The 23,173-nt window shown below is 39.5% G+C and overlaps 1 protein-coding gene across 2 annotated transcripts in view; it reads left to right on the top strand.

Moving 5' to 3' along the window:
- LOC143714255 (receptor tyrosine-protein kinase erbB-4-like) overlaps nucleotides 1-23,173 on the top strand; it is a 188,575-nt gene that overhangs the window by 75,679 nt on the left and 89,723 nt on the right. For both annotated transcript variants that reach the window (XR_013195432.1, XM_077205345.1), the window contains exon 2: nucleotides 14,411-14,562. Coding sequence is in view for 1 of the 2 variants with exons in the window: in XM_077205345.1 (XP_077061460.1) it covers nucleotides 14,411-14,562 (152 nt within the window). In the remaining variant the exon portion in view is untranslated. The remainder of the gene's footprint in view (nucleotides 1-14,410; nucleotides 14,563-23,173) is intronic.

The raw sequence follows: 23,173 nt of genomic DNA, 5'->3' as shown, positions 1-23,173 counted from the left end.
ATCATAAACTGCAGCAATCTCAGATGAGCTCTGATAGGCTGATTTGCAGAGGTCTTCCTGTTATTGAACTTCCTGCTGTTCTCAACAGGATACATTCCAATCACCTGATAGTGTCCTGCTAAGTGGACTTTACAGAGAATTTGTATAAATCTTATATAATTATTTACATTAGTAACCACAGACAAGGCTTAAGCCAGGTCCCATACTAAAAAGCATATTTGAGCTGTTTTAACTGAAAGAAATGTATTCAACTTATTCAACTTATTCCTAATCGAACAGTTCTGGCTTAATCTAAGCCATTATACAATGATTATACAATGTCATGCTGAAAACCTACCTGCACGATTCAGTTAACAAATTTTTAAAAAGTAACAATTAGGCAAATAATTGATTTTGACTCTAGGTGCTCATAGAGCCCTGTGATAAACTTTTGATTATTTTACCCTCTCCCTCTGTAATGTGCTGAACTTGTGGTAATAGAAGTTGAGGCAGTGTCAAAGTCTTAATGTCAGTCAATGAGTGATTGTGAAAGAGTCATTACTCTCAGTCCATTGAGTTCATTATTGCCTCTCGCTGTAATAACCGTATATCAGAGAACTCCGCAACTCATTCGCTCCCATTCTGTATTTATTGATTCACTGTTTAAGGTCAGACGTCCAGGTCAAGGCATAAAGCTCATAATGTTTAATAATATGAAGCCTTGCACACAGAGGAGAAAATCTCTTTATTTAATGAATCTACCCCCTGATTAAAACACCAATGACTGACATTATTGCAAATTATAGTACAATCAGAATTTTTGTTTGAATAACAATCAGTTTTGTAATGTCATAGTTAATATAGTCTTGATAAAATAGTAGTGTGAATTCTGACAGCATAAAATTTGTTGTTATTGTTAACTAAAATTATTACAAATCATTTTTGGTAATTGAAATAAAGTTGAATGCAAAATAAATATATAAATATTAGATTAAAAAAAGTTAAACTTAAAAAAAGTAAAGAAAATTAGAGAGATTGTATTGGCAACTAACTTAAACAAACAAGTTTCAGTATTAAAATACTAAAACTGATATAAAAATAAATATATAACTAATAAATAAAACCCCTAAACTAAAATTTAAATTTACTTAAACTAATAATGGACTAAAAAAATTTAAATAAAAGCTAACTTAATATTCATAACTATTATAAATACACTGGTTTCTTACTAACTACAAAGTATGATATATTACTAAGCTAATGATTTATCTAGCTATTATAGTGATAAATATAGTGGCACTATATTGATGGTATAGTGACCAGTGTAGAGGGGAAAATGATGTCAATGCTTTTGCGTTCTTGTCTCACAAATGTTTTGCGTTCCCCCGAGAAACATTGCGTCCACTCACAAAACTTATGTGAGTGAATGAAAACGCATTGAAATTATTTTGTTTTTCTACCATCTCATATTTTTTTCCATCACCATGTCCCTTTAGGGGCTCAGTAGAGACATAATTTAAGGCATAAATGATATATATTAAGGGGTAAAACTACATAGACTAACAAACTATTTTAGGATTTCTAACGAGGAATAGAGATTACAGATTACCCTCAGAAAGGGATTTCAGCAAATGGAATCGTTTAGGTTTGGATTTGGCCCAACACTGAATATTATTATCTGCAGGTATTGGTATGAATCTCATCTATACATTTATTGTTCTGAATATTACTGTTGGTGGAACGCATGGTGAAGATATGCCAGTCTGAACTGTTGGCCTTCAGACAGCAGAAGACTCTGTCGACTGGGATTAGTTGACTGTTTAATGTGACCAGTAGGCAAGAATCAGCCTCATGCTTTCTGTTGTGTGGCTTTTTTTAGGATGGCATTGAGAGATCAGAGGCAAAGACCAGCAGCGACTCTTGGGCGTTTTCTGCAAGATCCACAAGATTTGAAAGGCTCAAAATACATTGAGCTGTAAGTGTGGCATACTGTGTTGCTCTTTACACCGGACTGTATCAACACATGATTATTTCAGTTCATATTCCTATAAATTTCACACTTTAATGGCATCACATTTTGCTGTTGTGTTATGCTGAAGTATCCCGTGATGATAGTAATAATATATATTTTTAAGTAAACCATAATGTGTGATTTGCAGATAAATTACATCTATTAGAAAGGCAACAGCCATGTAAGTAAAGCATTATGGTCGCTGCTTTGTTTTCATCTTATTCTTTCAATGGCCTTAATCTTGTTCTAAATGGCATGATGGATTTGGAAATCAAAGCATGAGCCTGATGTTCAAAGGATTATCTATAAGTGCTTTTTTATACCACCTCTCAGTAATTTTAGAAAGACAGCTCTTAGAAATACTTCAGTATAGAAGAAAACTTCCATAATGAGGAGAACTATTTAATGACCTATTCAGGCTTATATTCTTAAATCCAAAGGCAGTTATTCTCGATATCAGTGTGCACTGTTTTTGAAATCTCTGAAACGCCTTTATTGTAGTCTTCAGTTTTCTTCCAGGAACATAGACTTCACAAAATCCCTCATTTAAATAATTTCCACCCAAGGAATTCACAAAATAAAGGGGGTGGGGCATGGTTGAGTTGCGTTGGTAGTGTGTTGAAACTCATGATTATGGTAAGGGGCGTGACATTTCCAAAACAAGCTCAAATCGGTTGACCAATCAAGGCACACCGGTCCAGCCGACCAATCAGAGTACATTCCACTTTTCGGAAGGAGGGGCTTCATTGAGACAGGAAGTAAACAGAATGCTACTGACAGACTGATATGGCAATAATGTCGAATATGTGAATATGTGTTTTTTTTTTTTTTTTTTACGTTCAAGCATGAAACCCTATTCTACAGGTAGTAGAGCCCAAAAACTAAATCAAGACTTTGAAAAAAGGCATACTAGGTCACCATTAAATAGGCAAAAATTTGGTAGAAATTGTTTCTTCTCTCTGATCGCCTTCTCTAGAGCTGCTTTATAGCTTAATTGAATTGATTTCATAATTGATGAGCATCTAGGCTACACTGGTACTGAGCTGAACTGAGTAATAGTATTTTGTCTTTTGTTGAGCTGCTTCAAGTTGTTTCATGATTGATGAAATTTTGCAACATTAACACTGTTATTTTTCCTGTTTATGACTATAAATTGTTGAAATGCATTGTGTAAAGTGCTATATAAATAAATGTGACTTGACTTGATTTTGAAACGTAAGTATTTTGGGCAGAAACTACCATCTGTATAGACCACATTGTATTTTCAATACTAAAAAATAAGCTATTTTGGGCAGGGAACACTAATTATGATCCTAGTATTGTGTTAAAACATGTTAAAACGTTTAATAAATTACATTTAGTAAAACGACTATGTACACTAAAATACAATAGGGAGGAAGCTTTTATGTTTATTTTATATAGAACATCTTTTTTCAAAGATGCATTTTAAGTGATTTGTGTAAATTTATTTAATACAGTCAAATTTTTCAGTTAAAAATTAAAAAAAATACTTTAAAAAAGATGCATTTACTAGAGAAGCAACACTGGATAAGATATTAAGACTCTTAGAGAATGAATCGTTAATACAAGTGTTAATTGTTCTTACTGCACTGACAGATTTAACAGTTAAAAAGAAGTGACAAAAATCTTTTTACAAAATACACTTACATATTAAAATGTAAAACAAGTCTTGATATATTATGCTGTTGATTATTAAGTAAATGCATCCTGTCATAGGAAGTTTTAGATCATTTATTTACAGCATAATGCATTTACTTATCAGAATCACAATCAGAAAGAGCTTAGTTTTGGTGACAGAAGCTTCCACAGCACAAACAGAATGACAGTGTACAATAATAAAAATAGAACAAATGCATAACAGTGTCAAATATTGTTGGCCATTTTTAATATTCCAAAATATTTAATATGTATGAGGGGTGCCTTGGAAAACGATGCACATATTATTCCTTTACAAAGATGACCGACATGGAATGAATGATAATTTCAATGACTGCGAGGTATCACAGCGTGTGTTCTCTGAACATCTGTGTCTGATTTCTGAACAGAGTCAATGCAAAGGCTCAGAGATGCTGTTCATTAAATGTTATAACACTCAAAATGCATCAAAACCACACAGAAGCTGAGTGTTTATCAAGAATCAGAATGCCCAGATGTTTTGTGATAGTAACTAATTAATATTGTGTTGTGCTGTGTGAAAAAATGTCTCTAGATGATATTATTGCAAGCACTGCAACATCATTTAAACCAAATAAATGTTTAAACTGTTAACTATTTACAGTTTTGAAAATTTAACCCCGTTTCATGTTAATATGTGCCAAAATGTTATAACTAATTTCATTTGGTATAGAAAGAAAATGGAAAGAACTTGCTGTACTGTAGCTATAGTTCCTGAGCTCAAATTATTTAAGCTCATATTAAAGCTTTTTTTTTCTTTGTGCATTACAGACTTTTTTTTTTTTTTTTTTACTAACACTGGGACGAATTGAAATTGTTTAGTGATAATTGATGCCAGAGATGCTGCCAGAGCTTCCCTTAACTGTCACCCTTCTTTTTGAACATAGACGTGAATGCTCTATCCAAAATGAAATGACTGTAATTCATGAATGTTTTGGAATACAGACCTAAGAAAGAAGATTCTTGTTGAAGTGAAAGCACATCAAAAGATGGAGGTGTAAAAAGGTTATAGAGGTTTAAATTTAGCAAATGTACTGTACTAAAAAAAAAGTATGGAACCTTGAATCTTTCCGACGATATGTGTTTCGTCAAGATTAGAAAAAGTTTTGATGATAAAGTAAATGTTGCAATATGAAACAGGACACCAACCACTAGGGGCAGCCCGGTAAAAGATTTTAAAGTACTGTTTCCAGGGTAATGCAATGTCCAATTTCAATTTTGAGTGTTTATATATGATGATTAATACTAAAATATGTGATAAATAAGGCAATAAAAAAGCCGTAAGCGGCCCACTAGAGAGATGGTGACAGTTAAGGGGTTAAAGGTGAAGTATATGTAAGATTTGTTTGTTAAAATACATTCTCTTAACCCAGCTTATTTTACATTGACTACTATTCATGGGGTTATCTCCCCAGATAGTGTAAACACTGAGCCCTCCAGGCACCATCAAAACACTGAGAGTGGTCCATTCAGACCTGTCAATCACTTACAAGCTCAACCAATAGCAAGAGTTTGGGGTGTGGCTACTCTAGTAGGCGGAGTCAGAGGCTGTTTAGCCCGTGTTGGACCATGACTGATCTATTACATGTACAAAGACTTTCAGCTTTGGTTACAGACCTTTAAAGATTAAACAGGTGATGAACAAATTAGGGCTGGGTGATATGGCCAAAAAATCATATCTCTGTATTTTTTGGTTAAATGGCGATATACGATATATATCTCGGTATTTTCTACGTTTTGGATAAAGAAAATCTGTATTATTTTTTTTTTAAATGTTAGTTCACATCCTGCTTAATGATATCCAAACAATGTTGATATTGAAGGACATGGAAACAAATATAGTGAATGTAATGTAGGCTATGCAATATATTACGTGCAAAAAGGTGGTTAAAATCACAGTACATTCTAACATTGTAACATTACAATCTAAAAACAAAAATAATGCTTTTGTTTTTAAAATGACTAAAGGCTAAACTAAAAATGAAAATAAAAACAAAAGCACAAACTAATTATATTGGCCTGCATTTGAATACCCCATTATAATGTTCACTTTCATAAAAATATACTTGTAGGTTTAAAATTCCACGTATGGCACATTTATTGTAATATTTTAGCAATACGGTCCTTCTCAAAAAATTAGCATATTGTGATAAAGTTCATTATTTTCGATAATGTAATGATAAAAAATAAACTTTCATATATTTTAGATTCATTGCACACCAACTAAAATATTTCAGGTCTTTTATTGTTTTAATACTGATGATTTTGGCATTCAGCTCATGAAAACCCCAAATTCCTATCTCAAAAAATTAGCATATCATGAAAAGGTTCTCTAAACAAGCTATTAACCTAATTATCTGAATCAACTAATTAACTCTAAACACCTGCAAAAGATTCCTGAGGCTTTTAAAAACTCCCAGCCTGTTTCATTACTCAAAACCGCAATCATGGGTTAGACTGCCGACCTGACTGCTGTCCAGAAGGCCATCATTGACACCCTCAAGCAAGAGGGTAAGACACAGAAAGAAATTGCGGCGTAGCATGGAGGCAATCAGCCTGTGGCACTGCTGAGGTGTTATGGAGGCCTGGGATGCTTCGATAGCGGCCTTAAGCTCATCCAGAGTGTTGGGTCTTGCGTCTCTCAACTTTCTCTTCACAATATCCCACAGATTCTCTATGGGTTTCAAGTCAGGAGAGTTGGCAGGCCAATTGAGCACAGTTACCATGGTCAGTAAACCATTTACCAGTGGTTTTGGCACTGTGAGCAGGTGCCAGGTCGTGCTGAAAAATGAAATCTTCATCTCCATAAAGCTTTTCAGCAGATGGAAGCATGAAGTGCTCCAAAATCTCCTGATAGCTAGCTGCATTGACCCTGCCCTTGATAAAACACAGTGGACCAACACCAGCAGCTGACATTGCACCCCAGACCATCACTGACTGTGGGTACTCCAGTGCTGCTTCTCTGTAGCCCAGGTCAGGCGCTTCTGCCACTGTTTCTGGTTCAAAAGTGGCTTGACCTGGGGAATGCGGCACCTGTAGCCCATTTCCTGCAGACGCCTGTGCACGGTGGCTCTGGATGTTTCTACTCCAGACTCAGTCCACTGCTTCCGCAGGTCCCCCAAGGTCTGGAATCGGTCCTTCTCCACAATCTTCCTCAGGGTCCGGTCACCTCTTCTCGTTGTGCAGCGTTTTTTGCCACACTTTTTCCTTCCCACAGACTTCACACTGAGGTGCCTTGATACAGCACTCTGGGAACAGCCTGTTTCTTCAGAAATTTCTTTCTGTGTCTTAGCCTCTTCCTTGAGGGTGTCAATGATGGCCTTCTGGACAGCAGTCAGGTCGGCAGTCTTACCCATGATTGCGGTTTAGAGTAATGAAACAGGCTGGGAGTTTTTAAAAGCCTCAGGAATCTTTTGCAGGTGTTTAGAGTTAATTAGTTGATTCAGATGATTAGGTTAATAGCTCGTTTAGAGACCCTTTTCATGATATGCTAATTTTTTGAGATAGGAATTTTGGGTTTTCATGAGCTGTGTGCTAAAATCATCAGTATTAAAACAATAAAAGACCTGAAATATTTCAGTTGGTGTGCAATGAATCTAAAATATATGAAAGTTTAATTTTTATAATTACATTCTGGAAAATAATGAACTTTATCACAATATGCTAATTTTTTGAGAAGGGCCTGTATGTATCATTTAGTCAGAATTATTGCGCTACTATTCTATTGTGCTCGTTGTGGCGCGCTTATTCACGGAAGCTTGAATTTTAGCGGATATTCACTTGCAGAGGGCTCGTCCCCTCCTGACAGTGAAATGGACATATTTGTTTGACGTTCTAACATTTACAGATGGAGAATATACCTGTGAAATGTAAGTTAAGCACTGAGGAAAGCACCACGTCTCAAACGCATTAAACAGCGGAAGTATTTATCTCTCAGTCAGCAACAGTATCTGTCACAGTATCTGACAGGGCAAGCTGCCTTAAACTTGTTAACTATATCTTACCAGTTATTTTGAAGCGCTTAATATAAGCTTGTGTCATGTTTAGGACAAATTGTACTATGTACTTTCACTGCAGCAGCTCACACTGCATCCTCCGCTATTTTCAGATGTGCTCGTATCAAACTACTGTATAACTACTGTATATACAGTATAAACGGTATTGCCTCATCCCATATCGTTTAAACAAAATATCGATATATTGTACAAACTCGATATACCGCCCTAGAACAAATACAAGCGAATGGGGCATTACAATACAACGAACTACAATGGACACTTCAGTACCATACAGCATCATCATGCATGTTTTTATGGTTTACTTTGACATGTCCACTGTCCAGTGTAGACAGCCTCAAACAGTTGTGGCACGTCATTCTAAAAATTATTAAATGGGTCTATTATAAGCAAGACGCTCATGTTCGCGAATGTTAGCTCAATTGCATTCTCATGACACATAGCAACACAGCTAAAAGAATTCCTAATATGTTGGACCTTTTTATTGAAAGTAGTCTACTGTTTACCTGTTAAGAAATGCCTTCATGTGTCCCCGTAAAAGCTGTATTTGTGATTTTTGATTTGGGGAGACATGGTGTGCAAAAGGGGCGTTTGCAAAATATGCTTTATTTTTGTAATTCCGCTAGGTGCCTCTGGTGTCGCAGTCACAAACTACATACTTCACCTTTAAATTGCAAAGATCTCAGCACATTCCTTAGTGTATAGTGACTAGCATTGCTGGTAATTCCTCTACTAATTCCGATAGTGGTTGTTAGATACAATTTCCCATACTCAGCATTCATCAAGAAGAGTATCAGCATATGTTCTGTCAAGCTGTTTATCTGTATCCCGTCTACAGGTTCAGGCGACATGAGCTGTTCCTGCTACATTAAGTGCAAAACTCTTTTCAGGGTTATAAGAAGAGAACGGCTGCAGAAAATTGATTGGGACGAGTCATTAAATCCTCTGTCTGCTTAATACAAATCTCTTCCACCTGTGTCTCACCAGCAGGTGATGCCTCGCTGCTCGCTGAGAAATCCAAAAGAACCGGATAATCAATTTGATGAAAAGGGTGTTATATTAAAGAGATTATAGTGATTCACAGCAGCACAGAAAACATTTTTGTCATTCATTCTACATTGTGGAAATGATCACACATATTTCGGCCTATTATATATTTTACATGGATAAACTATATTTTTATAAGTGTTAGTCTTGAAGGAACGAGGGAGTCTTTTTGATGATATTTGATTAACCAAAATATTATTTTACAAAACAAGAATTATGGTACTATGGTGTGTTTTTAGTGAAGAGAAAACCTGGAAAGTGTTTTTTTTTTTTTTTTTACGAACTTTACACATTGATTCATCATGGATTCATAGAATTGATCAAAAGCTGCAGTACATGTTTTTATAATGTTACAAAAGATTTCTATTTCAAACAAATACTGTTTTTTTTTTTTTAATTATCAGAGATTCCTGTTAAAAAAAGTATCATGGTTTCCACAAAAATATTAAGCAATACAACTGTTTTCAATGCTGATAATAAGAAGACATGTTTCTTGAGCACCAAATCAGCATATTAGAATGATTTCTGAATGATCATGTGACACTGAAGACTGGATGATAATGATGCTGAAAAATATAATTTTTTTTTTTCTTCTTTCAAATACTATGATAATATGATAGACAGCATGGTTGTTAATTATTAGCATATTCTAAGAATACCAAATACGGTATTCCATTTAACATCATCACTGTACCATAATAATGCTATATTGTACTTATTTACCCATTTCTAATACCAGATCTACCATCTAATTCCAAGTAAAAGTAAAAAATTATCTTATTGTAATGCTAAATAGGATTCATATAAAATCACCAAATACTGTATGTGCATATGCATTGCAATCATATAGACCAGTGGTTCCCAAACTGGGGGGTAAGGGGGGCCTGCAGTTATAAAAAGGGCGGCACTGCAAGGCTATGGGATAGTGTCAGCATATTGTTATGCAAAAGAAACCTCACTGTGAAATCATCCTTCTTATATGGCTACTTCCTACATAAAGTTGTATTGGTTGTTGTCGTGGAATAATAGACCGATAGATGGTGAAGAATCAGAATTGAGTAAAAGGTGACACAGACATTTGTGAGGTGCTTCAGTAAAGGCTTGTCATTTGTAAGAGAGAGAAAAAAAAGATTTGTTGTGCCATCAAGACTGAGCAAGATGATGAGGGGCATTATAATGAAATCAGCAGTAATGTGTTCCTCTGTCACCCCATCAGTCCTGGTAGGGTTCTCCGTTAGCTTTTTAATGATGTCATACAGATCCTTACTCACAGATCTCGGGGATTTTTGAATGTTACTTTGATTGTATGCAGTACTAAAAGTTATGTTAAAAGGGAAGAAAGAACAAGTTTTTGGATTCCAGTTTTAGACAGCTACATTTATACGAATACTTTGGAAACAAAAACTTTTTAGGACTTATTTCTGAACATAGTTTTGAGTAAAGAAACAACTCATAAAAGTGTTTATAAGGTGCTTCCCACCACAAGACAAACTTTTCTGTTTTCTCAAAAAACGATTGTTAACTTGATGGATGAAGAAGTATTTACATGGTCCAACAATATCATTACTTAAATGACGGGGGGGAAAGGCAAATAAAAGGTGTCCTCATGTGCCCGCCATATCTGCTTTCTGTGAGGTAAATTAGTCCTGCCATGAATGAGTTCTCCATGAGCAGCACAGTAGGCTTTATTCATTTAGTTTCTCTTGGCAGCGATTCCATGCAGGAATTCCAGGAGTCAATGGAATAGACATGCCCACAACATTAAGTACAATAGGCAGAGGCTCCCTGTGCACAGCGGGGTGTGTGTGTGTGTGTGTGTGCGTGCGTGCGTGCGTGCGTGCGTGTGTGTGTGTGTGTGTGTGTGTGTGTGTGTGTGTGTGTGTGTGTGTGTGTGTGTGTGCGTGTGCTTGTGCGTGTGTGTGTGTGTGTTAACTTTACATAACTATTATTTTTACTCTCTGATTCATTCAAATAAGTGACAACTGTCATGAATGGATTTGTTTATTTTATTTTTCTCATTACATCTGAATGATGTTGTAGTTTGATGCTGTGAATGACTTTTTTTTTAAATTGTGGAATGTCTTAAAATAGCAGGGTTCTTTTTAGGATCATACCATTTATTTGCCACTTTTATAGGGGGCAGTTGAATGCTTCAGTCTGATTGGTTGACGAATGTTCTAAGGTGTGCAATTATTTTCAGGGAAATGCACGGCTAAATTAGTTCCAGTCAGGTCTTGACCGCATAACAGTTCCATATCACTTCGCCAAATGATTTCCGTTATTTCAAAGGTCCTTACAGATACAACAGCAAAATAACCAAAACCCACTACTGACCAAGCAAATAAATATAGTAAAAACTAGGTTAAAAAATTGTTTTTGCCACAAAATTACGCTTTTTTATGTACGAAAGGAATAATACACTCTCTTTCCCCCACTCTCTCACACATTCAAACGCACACACATACAGTACGGACACACACTCGCACAGAAACGTGTTGTCAGCACTGATCTGATGATTTTATTAGTAAAAAAGTTTAACAACTTAAAAGCTACATGACATCACTAGCGAGGTTGTAAGAAAGCTGTTCTTGGATCAAAAAAATGAACAGTTTCTCTATTAGTAAAGAAGCTGCTGCTGAACACTATTCACAAATACTTAATCGCTCTCTCTCTCTCTCTCTCTCTCTCTCTCTCTCTCTCTCTCTCTCTCTCTCTCTCTCTCTCTCTCTCTTATATATATATATATATATATATATATATATATATATATATATATATATATATATGCAGACTGCATTAGTCTGCTATCAGTGGCTTAAGCCTTCATTACTGGCTCTAAAATGACGTTTTAGAATTAGTAACGGAGGCGTGGGATTAGTTGTGTAAGAAATTAGTCCTACACACAAGAGCGTTTTAAGGACAAAAACCTGACAAATGTCTTGAAATACATGATCTGAACAATGTTTTGTGGCGTGCTACCCTTAGTATACTAATGACCGTATTATTGACAGATAATGCACTCTCTGTTTCGTGTCGTGGCTGCATTACCACCTCGGGTGTGCAGTATTTTTCTAATAATTCAACGGCCCGTCGTCAATTACTCCTCTATGCAGTTCAACCCGCCAGCGTTCAATTACTCCTTATTACTATTTCCTTCACTTACAGCATCATCTCTGCCCAGTGACCACATAAAGCTATAACCACATCACAAATATAGACTTAGTTATTGATCAGCCTTTAAATCAATTTTTCATATTTCTTCCCACTGTTCGAGGAGGTTTTTGAGCAAGTATATTAAATTGATCTTTGTTATTGCTATAAACATAATTAATTTAGTATTTTTTATTTAATATTACTTATTTTTTTATTTTAAAAATGTATATTTTAATTATTATTTTAATTAATTAATATTAAATTATTTTTTATAAATTAAATGTTTATAATATTTGTTATATTATTATTATTATTATTATTATTGTAAAAATAGATTGAATATTATACATATATTGTATATGTGTATTCTTTATATCTTTTACTGCACACAACAACCTCAAGAACTAGAAATGTAAAGAGACATGCTTTGGTATTAATGAAGACTGATGCAACAGTGACATAGTGAGTATTTCCTGCCAAAGAAACTAATGGCCATGTGTTTCATACAGGAACAAAAGCGTTTTCCCAGGAATCATTGGATATGTACTTTCTACTCTCACACATTTACAATAATCCTCTCTGTGGTGCTCGGCAGGCATGGGCCAGATGATGGAGCAGATGGTTCAGGCTGGACCCAGGAAGGTGTTTGATGGGTGGAAATAGGTGCATTTAATTGCATGTCAAGTCTGACACCTCTGCCAGGGTTAAAGGAGCCTGTCTGTTCCTGTGCCTGTTAGCCATCACAGCTCCTTCAGCCAAGACTCATCACTGTCCCTGGAAATCATCGCTAATACCATACACACATACACACCAAAACAATACGTCTCCACTGGTTCTCCACACGGCTTAGAAATATCTCAAAACAGTAGCTTCTACAGTTAACATACAAAAGTAAGCAAAAGTTATGTTTCTGGCCACATTTTGCCAAGTGACAGATTAGGTTTTGTAGTCCTTTGTATTCCTTTAGTAACTATGGACTATGCACTGACGCTGAGTGGTTCCATTTTCACAGTAAGAGAGGCGAGGACTATTGGAGCCCCAAAGGATTTTTTTTTGGTGGGGGGCTACTTGTCACCAGCTCCTGGTTCACTTCTGTCCATACCCGAACCAGCCGTCATGGCTCCCTGGAGGCGAAATTAATTATAGTTTGAAGGTCTACAAAACCTAACACAGAAACTGAATTTCGGAACAAAAGGAACAGAATTATACTTCAAAATAAAATTCCAACACAAAGCAGAGGAACACAGGCCGGGATCATGACACATACCATATTGTTAGTTGCATTTTATTATTCACATTTCCTGATGTCCAACAGACATGCGGAGCATTTTTGGGTCCATTCAAAGACATAAAAAAATTGAATCAAAATTTAACCAAAATTGACATCAAAGTGACCTTGGTCTAATTTTGCACACTTCTTCAGTGTTACTGTGAAATATAAGCTATTTAATATTTCATTAAACGTGGATATTTTCACAATATAATTACTGTACTACAAGTCATGCACTATTTTTTCCAATGTACTGTATATACTGCTTTACTTGGGAATCTCTTGTGGTGGAAGTTAATTGATGAGCAAAACCCGTAGAAAACAAGTTGTCTTTAGACATACAGTTTTATACTGCAATAATTATCCCCACTCAGAGAATAAAAAGTCACACCATTCATATGACAAAAAGTGTGATACAATGTGTTTAAACCAATGTAGGTTATAAACTCGTCTTGCGTTATCCAAAGAATGTGAAGTCTGTTGTATCATCCACTGTTTTTACCTTGCAAAAAGGTGCATGAAGACCCCATCAGTTTATCATAGGAGTGAAAGTTACTGTGATAAGTCCCTCAAAACTAAAACAAAGCCAGAAGAGTTTTTGATATGCATGAATGAAGCCTGGCATCTCTGAGATTCCACGCAAGGATTAGTCTATGAATCAGTGAAACAATCACTCATCAAATACTTAATTAAAACCTGCCGAACAGCCCTCGGTGCTCAGTTGGACAAAAATGAAAAGAGAAGCTGATGTTAACATTGTTGCCAGGCACACAGGCTTTTTTTAATTGAAAAAAAAAAAACCCATGAAATGTCTATTTTATCTGGCAGATGTTTAGTGTTGCAAAAGCAGGTCATTGGAAGCGCAAACACACATGAACCTTCGCTCACTAATTTGGCTAATTACTTTCTTAAAGTAATGAACTGTGTCATTTCACACAATATGTGCGATGCTGGAGCGCCCATATGGAGAAAAAGATGTATGATTGTGTCCTGAGGACATTCCACACATTGTTTAGAGAACCTAATGCTGCTTTGGAAAGTTTCCAAATATTTTTTTGGTTTGTTTTTTACTTCTCACCCACCTACCTAATTTTTTATTGTCTTTCATAGCTGTGGTTATTCAAAGCTTGCAATTTACGCAAGACAATACATTATGAGGAATTCATTAGCTTTGAACCATCTCTTATTTTTCTGTCCTTTACCTGTTTCTCTCTCTCTCTCTCTCTTTCTCCTCTGCAGTGTGCCCTGGCACTGATAACAAGCTCAGCACGCTATCTGATTTGGGCCAGCAGTATAAGACTCTTCGGAAGTTCTATGAGAACTGTGAGGTGGTCATGGGTAATCTGGAGATCACCAGTATTGAAAGAAACCGCAACCTGTCTTTCCTCAAGGTGAGATTATCATTAACTACGTTTTATGGATCATTATAGGCACAGTCGAGGAATCCAATCGGTAAATTATACATTTTTGTCAGCATAAACAATATATATTTAATTTGATGCAAAATATAATGGGGCTGGGGTTGGTTGTTACTTGTGGGGTTAGTTGCACTAGTAAGTTGTAAAGGCTTTCGGTCATGTCATTTTCTCAACCCATACCCAGCCTATCACAACCCATATGTTTTCCCCATACATAATTTGAGGAAAATTTCATTTTTAATATTTTGTTCATTGACTGTTAAACAGTTAAAAGTTCACAAAGGATGTGATAATAGAAACCTAAAGGATATACCCGATATACTCACAGGGACGTTATTTTTCATTCTGCGCTTAGGGGTAAAAAAATATTTCAAAATACATTTGCCGCGATATTGTTATGATGCGGTTGAAACATGGGAGGAAGCAGGATCCAAGTGCAGCTGTAATTTATTAAATAAACTCAAAACTTGACAAAGACTCAGACTATCAACATTACAAAATCAAGAGCTCACAAAGACTGAACTAGACACAAGGCTTAAATACAAAGGCAAACAAGCTAAACAAGATAACAAGGGGCCGTGGCTAAACAGAAACACCTGGGGAGACTAATAAACAAGACAAAACTACAAAGGACTACAAAACATGGCACAGAACAGGAAATAACGAAAGTCCACACAAGACAAAGGGAACACAAGACTGAAATCACAACAGATATACTGTTAGCGAACATCCCGACAGCATCCATGCTGCTGAGAGCGACATTTAGACCTGTAAATATGTTCCACAGACTTTCCTTTCAATAACAAAAGAAACACACAACAAAAATGACAGCGGTGAGAAAACAGTTGTTAAGATAGCATCTGATCACAGCGATGTGGATATGTTTTCACCAGCTCTGCATTTCGGTGTGTTTAGCATTGTAATGGATATGACACTGATATGTTTGGTCTTGGTGGAATATATCTGGTACACTGCTGCTTTTGGTTATTGCTGCTGCTGCAGATCAAGTACGGGACTTGCTACTGCTAATACACAAACGACTCGCTGCTGTGAGCAAGTAAGACATGCTTCTGTATAGCATACATGAATTACCCGTAGCAGATCTATACAGGTGGAGCTGGGGAGGGTGGAGGGTTTCTGAAAGTGCGCTGCACTTCTAAGGAAAATCCTGACCAAGTATTTAAAGGTTAAGCACACAAGCTCATTGGCTACTGATACAGCAGGAAACAACCAGCTGTACGCTATAGATAATAAATGTGATTGCAAGCAAATTGAGGACTTATCAGCCTGCGCCATCTAGAGTTTCATGACAGAACTTTGTTTATGTTCCCTTTCGAAGGGAACTCAACAATACGTCAACGACGCTATGGGGAACGCCTCAGGCGTGACAGGTGTCTGAAATCACTATCAAATCACGTCAATCATATTGACCGGCGACAGCCCGTGAATCATTAGCGTGAATGATTAACGTGCGACCTGGAAGTATAAAGGGGCGCCTTGCAAACATGACAAATCATCTCATCGTCTTCAGGGACTGTCTGTTTGAAAACGCTACTCAATGAAACGGTAAGAAAATGAAATGTACAGCACACGAGTGTGTTTTTTCCTGCCTGGGAGAAGAGCGCGCACGAGAGGTTCTCGAGGGAATCCTCTGTGTGAACTGTGAGCGTTTTTCTCTTAAAACGCTCCGCTCTCGTCTGGCCCTCTTCTCGAGTGAAGGGGGTTCAACGTCTGGTCCGCGTGGTCCCGCTCATGCCGAGGCAGAGCGGCGACTTGCATCATGGGCTTCCAGATAGAGCTCATCGATCATCTTGAGAGTCCTGTAAACCTCTCAAATGATTCGACGGCTGACGAGGGCGAACTGCAGGCACCAATGGTTTCCTGCAGTTGCTGCTCTTCAGGACGAGCAGGAGATGGCTGAGGAGGTTTATAATCAGGTAGATCCTGAACCCTCTCAGCCACCCTGCCCCGTGTATGCAGACCTGGTGGATGTTGTGGAGCGCGCCGCCAACAGGCTATAGCTGCCATGGCGACGCGCTAGAGGAGAGACCGCTCGCGGTAGGCTTGGCGATCGGTTTCTCCCCTGCCATACACACCAGCTCAGGTGAGCCTTCCACTCCTTCCTGATCTTCACACGGAGATCGAGAGGGCATGGAAGAGCCCATACTCTGCCCGTATTCACCGACATCAGCGGGTTAATTTCGCTGATGTTGAGGGGATCGCAGAGCATGGGTATGTGTCGATGCCGCCCATTTGACGAGTCGTTTGCGAACTATCTCGTGTCTGGGCAGGCGTCGACACTGAGAGCTCCAACCCTGCCATCCAAACCGCTAAAGTCAACAGCACGTTTGAATGGCAGAGCATACACGACAGCGGTTCAGGCTGGTGCTTCCCTGCACACTATGGCGGTGCTGCAGGCATATCAGGCCGACCTGCTGCAGGATCCTGCATACCGCTGAGATCCGGTTCCACACCCAGGCAGGCGGGAGGGCCTGGCCCTTCACGGTCCGAGGACCGTAGACAGGGCCAGAGAGCCAGTGTCGCCTCTCGTGCGCCCCCTCCATGGAGGAACAGGGCGCAGAAGAGGTGTGACTCCCGCAAGAAGAGGGATCTGAGGGAGGTTATCCAGCACAAGCGCACACAGTGTCGCTGATGGATAATCTCCCCGGAGGGCTTCATTAAAAAGAAATCCAGCCCTCTCCTCTCTTCTGACTCCCCAGACGTTCATTACATCAGGCCTGGGGCTGGGCCTATGATAAGAACGATGTTCCAATGGCCCGCCTAGGCTTGGCTAGTAGAAACGCCTCTTTCAGGCATGTAAAGTGGTGGACCCCAGGGTCATAAAGAACTATCTGGCGAGTCTTCACTCCGCACGCCGCAGGTGAGCTGACTGGTCTTTTAAGAGTAATTTTTTGTGAATTAAAATTCCGAGATGTATCTCTCTACAGACCTCGTTCCCTGTATAGAGCTATGGGGTCATGTCAAGGTAATAAGGATAAGAGAAGTTTCCTGGATCATTAGGGCCCTGAAGTTCCCCGTTAGGTGGCCAGAACGATAACTATGTTAGCCTTCGGGCTGTTAGCCACCTCAGGGTAGAGTAGTTGGTCTCTCTCTTAGAATTTTTTACTTAGAGTGATGACTGACGCTAGAGCTTCAGATAGATCTTATGTCCGGCCCACGGGTCCGTTGACTTCTTCCTGAGTATTTCGCCCCTTGAGCTCTGTTTGGGTTTCATTAGGCTGAGCGATTCTGCAGCCCTTTGTATGGAATAATACAGACTATATTCTTTAGTAAGGCTGTGGCTCCTCCGAGCCCTCAGATTGATCTATGCTTGCAGGCTGGCCCTCACCAGGGCCGCCTCTGTAGCTGGCCTAGGCTGTGCCAGGGATAATAGAGGCGCTCTGCTAAAAATTTTAGCATTTCTTCCTCTGACCCTTCACTGTGTGAATGTTGGTTTCTAGCATCCCTGTATAAACAGCCTCCTCCCGTGGGAGTCGTTAGGCCAAGGCCCGCCCCCTTCTCTGCATTCTGGGGTGTCTAGAGTAATGCAGCGTGGTGCTGAGGATGGTTTGTAAGGACATGGTAGGCCTCAAACAGGCCTCCGTGGTATATATGTCTTTATTGAGCAGGGTTAGGCCGTCTTTCGCTTCACGAAGAAGACTGGGTTTCCTGCCCGACTCTGCCATGCAGAACTGGCCTACGGATTTAGGCCGCCAGTTTAGGCTTCACTCACCTCGCTGAGCTACTGCTCGAGCGCTAGGTTGTAGGTGGTTGGCTTTCATTCAAGCCCCACTCCCCTAGGTTGGGCACAGATACATTTCTGTCACCCCTAGAGCCGCTGGGAGGCCCGCACCCTGGTAACCTCAGGGTGAGGTGTGAGTATTCCCCTGTGATACAGGGTAGGTCTGTGTAAACAGTTTTTCTGCCAACGAAGGCTGCGCCATTAGGTAGTAGGCCTCAGCAGGCCTCCTTGATTGGACAGCCCCCCAGAGGGCACTGTAGGCCAGCTCACTTTACGTGGTTGGCCTTGGTGGTTCGGGCAGTTGACTCACTGATGGGTAGTAGGCCTTAAACAGGCCTCCTCGGAGGTGAGTCCCAACATTGTGGGACATACCTTATAGCGCTACTGGAAGCCCATTAGTGAATTATGCTGTGTAGTATGGTTTCCAACAGTGTACTTTATGGCAGAATATGACTTGCTATTAGCTAGTAGGCCCGACCAGGCCTCCCTGATAGGCGAGTCCCCAGCTGGCTGGCCTTAGCAGGCCACCTTATACTTTCACCCGGACTCAGGGCTCAAAGCTACCAGTGGTTATCAGGTAGTAGGCCACTCAGGCCTCCCTGAAGGTGAATTCCCACTTAAGATGGTTATCAGGTAGTAGGCCTCACCCGGCCGCCCTGAAGGCGAATTCCCCCTTACGTTGGCTATCAGGTAGTAGGCGTCACCAGGCCTCCCTGAAGGTGAGTTCCCACAGATAGTGGTGACCAGGTAGTAGGCCTCACCAGGCCTCCCTGAAGGTGAGCTCTCCACATACTGTGGTTGTAAGGTAGCAGGCCTCACCGGGCCTCCCTGAAGGAGGAGCCGGGCCTCCCTGAAGGTGAGTTCCCACGTACTGTGGTTATCAGGTAGTAGGCCTCACGTGCCTCCCTAAAGGATCAGGTAGTAGGCCTCTCCTGGCCTCCCTGTAACGCTCCCTAGTGGTGCTGGGTTTATGAAGCTAGTGGTCTCTTGCTATCAGTTTCAGCTAGCCTTAATAGGCAGCTGCTGAAGGCGAGCTTGCGCCCTGGCTCGCTAAAGTGTTCATTCTCTGCTAAAGGTTCCCTCCCGAAACCTTTTCTGCCTACAGCCTGGTTTGCCTATCAGGCAGACCGTGTGCTCCCCTCATGAGGGTCTCTTTGAGCATGCGGCTTCCTGAGTCTGGTCAGACGGTCGTAGGCCTCTCGTGAGGCCTCCCAGTTAGATCAGCCCTTAGGCCTTCACAGGCCTCCTCAGTGTTTTGAAACACAGACACTGGGTTGATCCGTGGATCGAGTAGAGAAACTCACCTCGCTAGCAAGGGTCGGAAAGCACTATGCTGAGTCATACTCTCCGGGATATCCCGTCTCTGAGATCCGGGCCGAGTGGTTCACTGCCAGCTTCGCAGTCCCTCGGGTTGGATGCCTTACTTAAGGCATTTGTCCAGAGGCTCTGTCTTCAGACAGACAGGATTTGGCCAGACTAAGTGTCTATGTACTGGCGCCAGGTCAGGCCGTCCTGGTGGCATTTCGGGGTGAGTACGTTCCCCTGAATAGTGACTGGCTGGGGTTCCCTTGGGTTCCCTAGCCACATTCCCTAGAAGGGACCCCTTCTAATTGGAAGCTGAGGTTCCAGGCCCGGAGCCGGCCCAGGTAGACCTTTCATTTAACCATGTTTATGAAGGTTTTTTCTGTGAGGCTGTAGCTTGGGCTATGACCGTAGGGAATGCTGTCACTGACAGCCCAGTGTGACCTGAGGGTGAGTGGTTCTAGCGTTTCATTTGAAGTTGCTGGTTCTGACAGTTGTCACTGCCACTTGGCATGCACTCCCCTTAGCATGGCGGCGTTGGTATATCGTTCCCCATAGCGTCGTTGACGTATTGTTGAGTTCCCTTCGAAAGGGAACGTCTCAGGTTACGACTGTAACCTATGTTCCCTGAGAACAGGGAACGAGACAATACGTCTCCCTGCCATGCCGCGGGGCTTGCCTACCGTACAGTCCCTTCAGACGATAAGGTGATTTGTCATGTTTGCAAGGCGCCCCTTTATACTTCCAGGTCGCACATTAATCATTCACGCTAATGATTCACGGGCTGTCGCCGGTCAATATGATTGACGTGATTTGATAGTGATTTCAGACACCTGTCACGCCTGAGGCGTTCCCCATAGCGTCGTTGACGTATTGTCTCGTTCCCTGTTCTCAGGGAACATAGGTTACAGTCGTAACCTGAGACGTTTCAGGTACCTCTTTACTTGAAAAAAATGGTCTTTTCCATGAAAAGTTAATGATGACTATCATATCTTTGGTAACACTTTACAATGAGGTTAATTAGTTAACATTAGTTAATGTATTTACTAACATTTACCAACAATGAACAATACGTTTGTAACAGTATTTATTAATCTTTGTTAATATTAGTTCAAAATTAACCTTATTGTAAAGTTTTACCATCTTTTTTCCTTCTTCTAAAATTAACGATTTTCTTTATTAACTCAGGATGACTCAAAAATATTTAAATGAATAAATTATTCATAATATTTTAAAATAATTTAAATTAATATGCAAATAAAACCAATTTCAAAAAGGTTGAGAACCACCGGTCTAGGCTGTTGTTTTTTAGTAGACATGTTATAATCTGTGTTCTCTTCTCATGTTGCTCTTACATATGAGGGTAATTTTGGGCCCTGTGGAGAATAGGGGCTTAAGTCTGCCTTTCCTTTGATTATCTGAAGAGTAATGTAGTGCAGTGATCAAGGATGGTGGAAATTAATCAGAAACCTCTCAAGTTACTATATCTTTATTATTAATAAATTCCTAATCTGTTAAAAGAGGATGGAGAAAAAAAACACATTTAAAGTTTGAAAAAGTTTTTAAAGGAAGTAAAGTTTGTTTAATATTGTAAAGTAATATATTGTAATATACGGTATTTATATGCAGTCTAACACACAGTCTTTATCAAAAGTTAAATAGTATATCATATGGTGTTCTTGATGCAGATGCTTCTTGGTTTACAGTGCTGTCCTTCTCTAGATGTATAGATGTACAGGCATTTTTAATGTACAGGCTTGACTATTTAATTGAAATATTGGATTTAAAATGCTTTGAGCACAGCAAACATCGCTGTATATGATGACATTTACAATTAGTAATTTAGCAGGCTGAAGACACTTACTGAAAATTGCAGATTGTATATACTGTATATACTTTGTTAAATGCTACTTTATAAAGTGGTGGTTTATAAGCTCGATCAAGTCTATGACGCACCTATTTATTAGCTATTTATCTGCAATTTTAAGTAAAGTGTCTTCAGCATCACTTTATGTTCAACAAAGTACCTTCTTGACATTTTTCTTTCTTTTACAATTTTTTTTTATTTGACTTTGTTTCCAATACAGCCTGGTGTCCACTACTGTGTATGACAGTCAACAACTTTTTGTTAGCCTGTTGTGTCACCAAAGCCTGTCCACTGTCAGGATCCTGTGATGATTTTAGAGGGTTTGATTGACAGTTTATTAAAGTCTAATCAGGCCATCTGATTGTTACATGCCAGCTGACTAGGAACATCAAGCTCAGTGTCCAAGTAAGCACCGTAGAGATGGATAATTGCCTTTGTCTGCAACTAAAATATGTGTAAAATTTAAACCTTGTGGGTTGATGTTGTTCAGTAGTGTAGTTTTCTGCAGACGAAGCAGGATTTTCAGCACAATGGGGCTGTACTCCGGTGTAATAATGCTTGAGTTGTTCTGGCTGGCTCTTGTTCTCTTACACGGGTCATTCACTCCCGTCTCTACGGTCGTTGAGAAGAGCGAAGTGGTTTCGGGCAGTAGTGAGGATGATGAGATTGTCTTAAAAGAATATCAGTAATAGACGCATACAACAATTTACTGCTCCACAGTATCATTGGAATGGGTTAGGATATTTTTATATTTTTTTGACAGTTATTAGTTTTACATGGGATGTTATTAATGGTTTTTGATATGGAAAACTAAAGCAAACTTGTAAAGTACTGAACTTAAAGGAACAATCTGGATTCAATAGTAAAACTAGTCAGCAACATGTGTGGCATGATGTTGATTATCATAAAAGCACAATTGAACTCATCCTTTGCTTTCTTCAAAAATGATATATATATATACTGAACAAAATTATAAACGAAACACTTTTGTTTTTGCCCCTATTTTTCATGAGCTGAACTCAAAGAGTTTTTCTATATACACAAAAGGCCTATATCTCTCAAATATTGTTCACAAATCTGTCTAAATCGGTGTTATTGAACACTTCTCCTTTGCCGAGATAATCCATCCACCTCACAGGTGTGGCATATCAAGATGCTGATTAGACAGCATGATTATTGCACATGTGTGCCTTAGGCTGGCCACAATAAAAGGCCACTCTAAAATGTGCAGTGCACTCGAAAACCAGCCTCATTCAGTGCAACACATCTCCTTTGCATAGAGTTGATTAGGTTGTTGATTGTGGCCTGTGGAATGTCAGTCCACTCCTCTTCAATGGCTGTGCGAAGTTGCTGGATATTGGCAGGACCTGGAACACGCTGTCGTATATATGCCAATCCAGAGCATCCCAAACACGCTCAATGGGTGACATGTCCGGTGAGTATGCTGGCCATGCAAGAACTGGGATGTTTTCAGCTTCCAGGAATTGTGTACAGATCCTTGCAACATGGGGCCGTGCATTATCATGCTGCAACATGAGGAGATGGTCGTGGATGAATGGCACAACAATGGGCCTCAGGATCTCGTCACGGTATCTCTTGCATTCAAAATGCCATCAATAAAATACACCCGTGTTCGTTGTCCATAACATGCGCCTGCCCATACCATAACCCCA

This window comes from Siphateles boraxobius, unplaced genomic scaffold (assembly GCF_051911475.1).
Source record: "Siphateles boraxobius isolate OS27281-9 unplaced genomic scaffold, OSU_SipBor_1 53, whole genome shotgun sequence".
In the NCBI taxonomy this organism is placed as follows: Eukaryota; Metazoa; Chordata; class Actinopteri; order Cypriniformes; family Leuciscidae; genus Siphateles; species Siphateles boraxobius.
The sequence above is the reverse complement of the archived record's forward strand: the minus strand, read 5'-3'. Positions and strand labels throughout refer to the sequence as shown.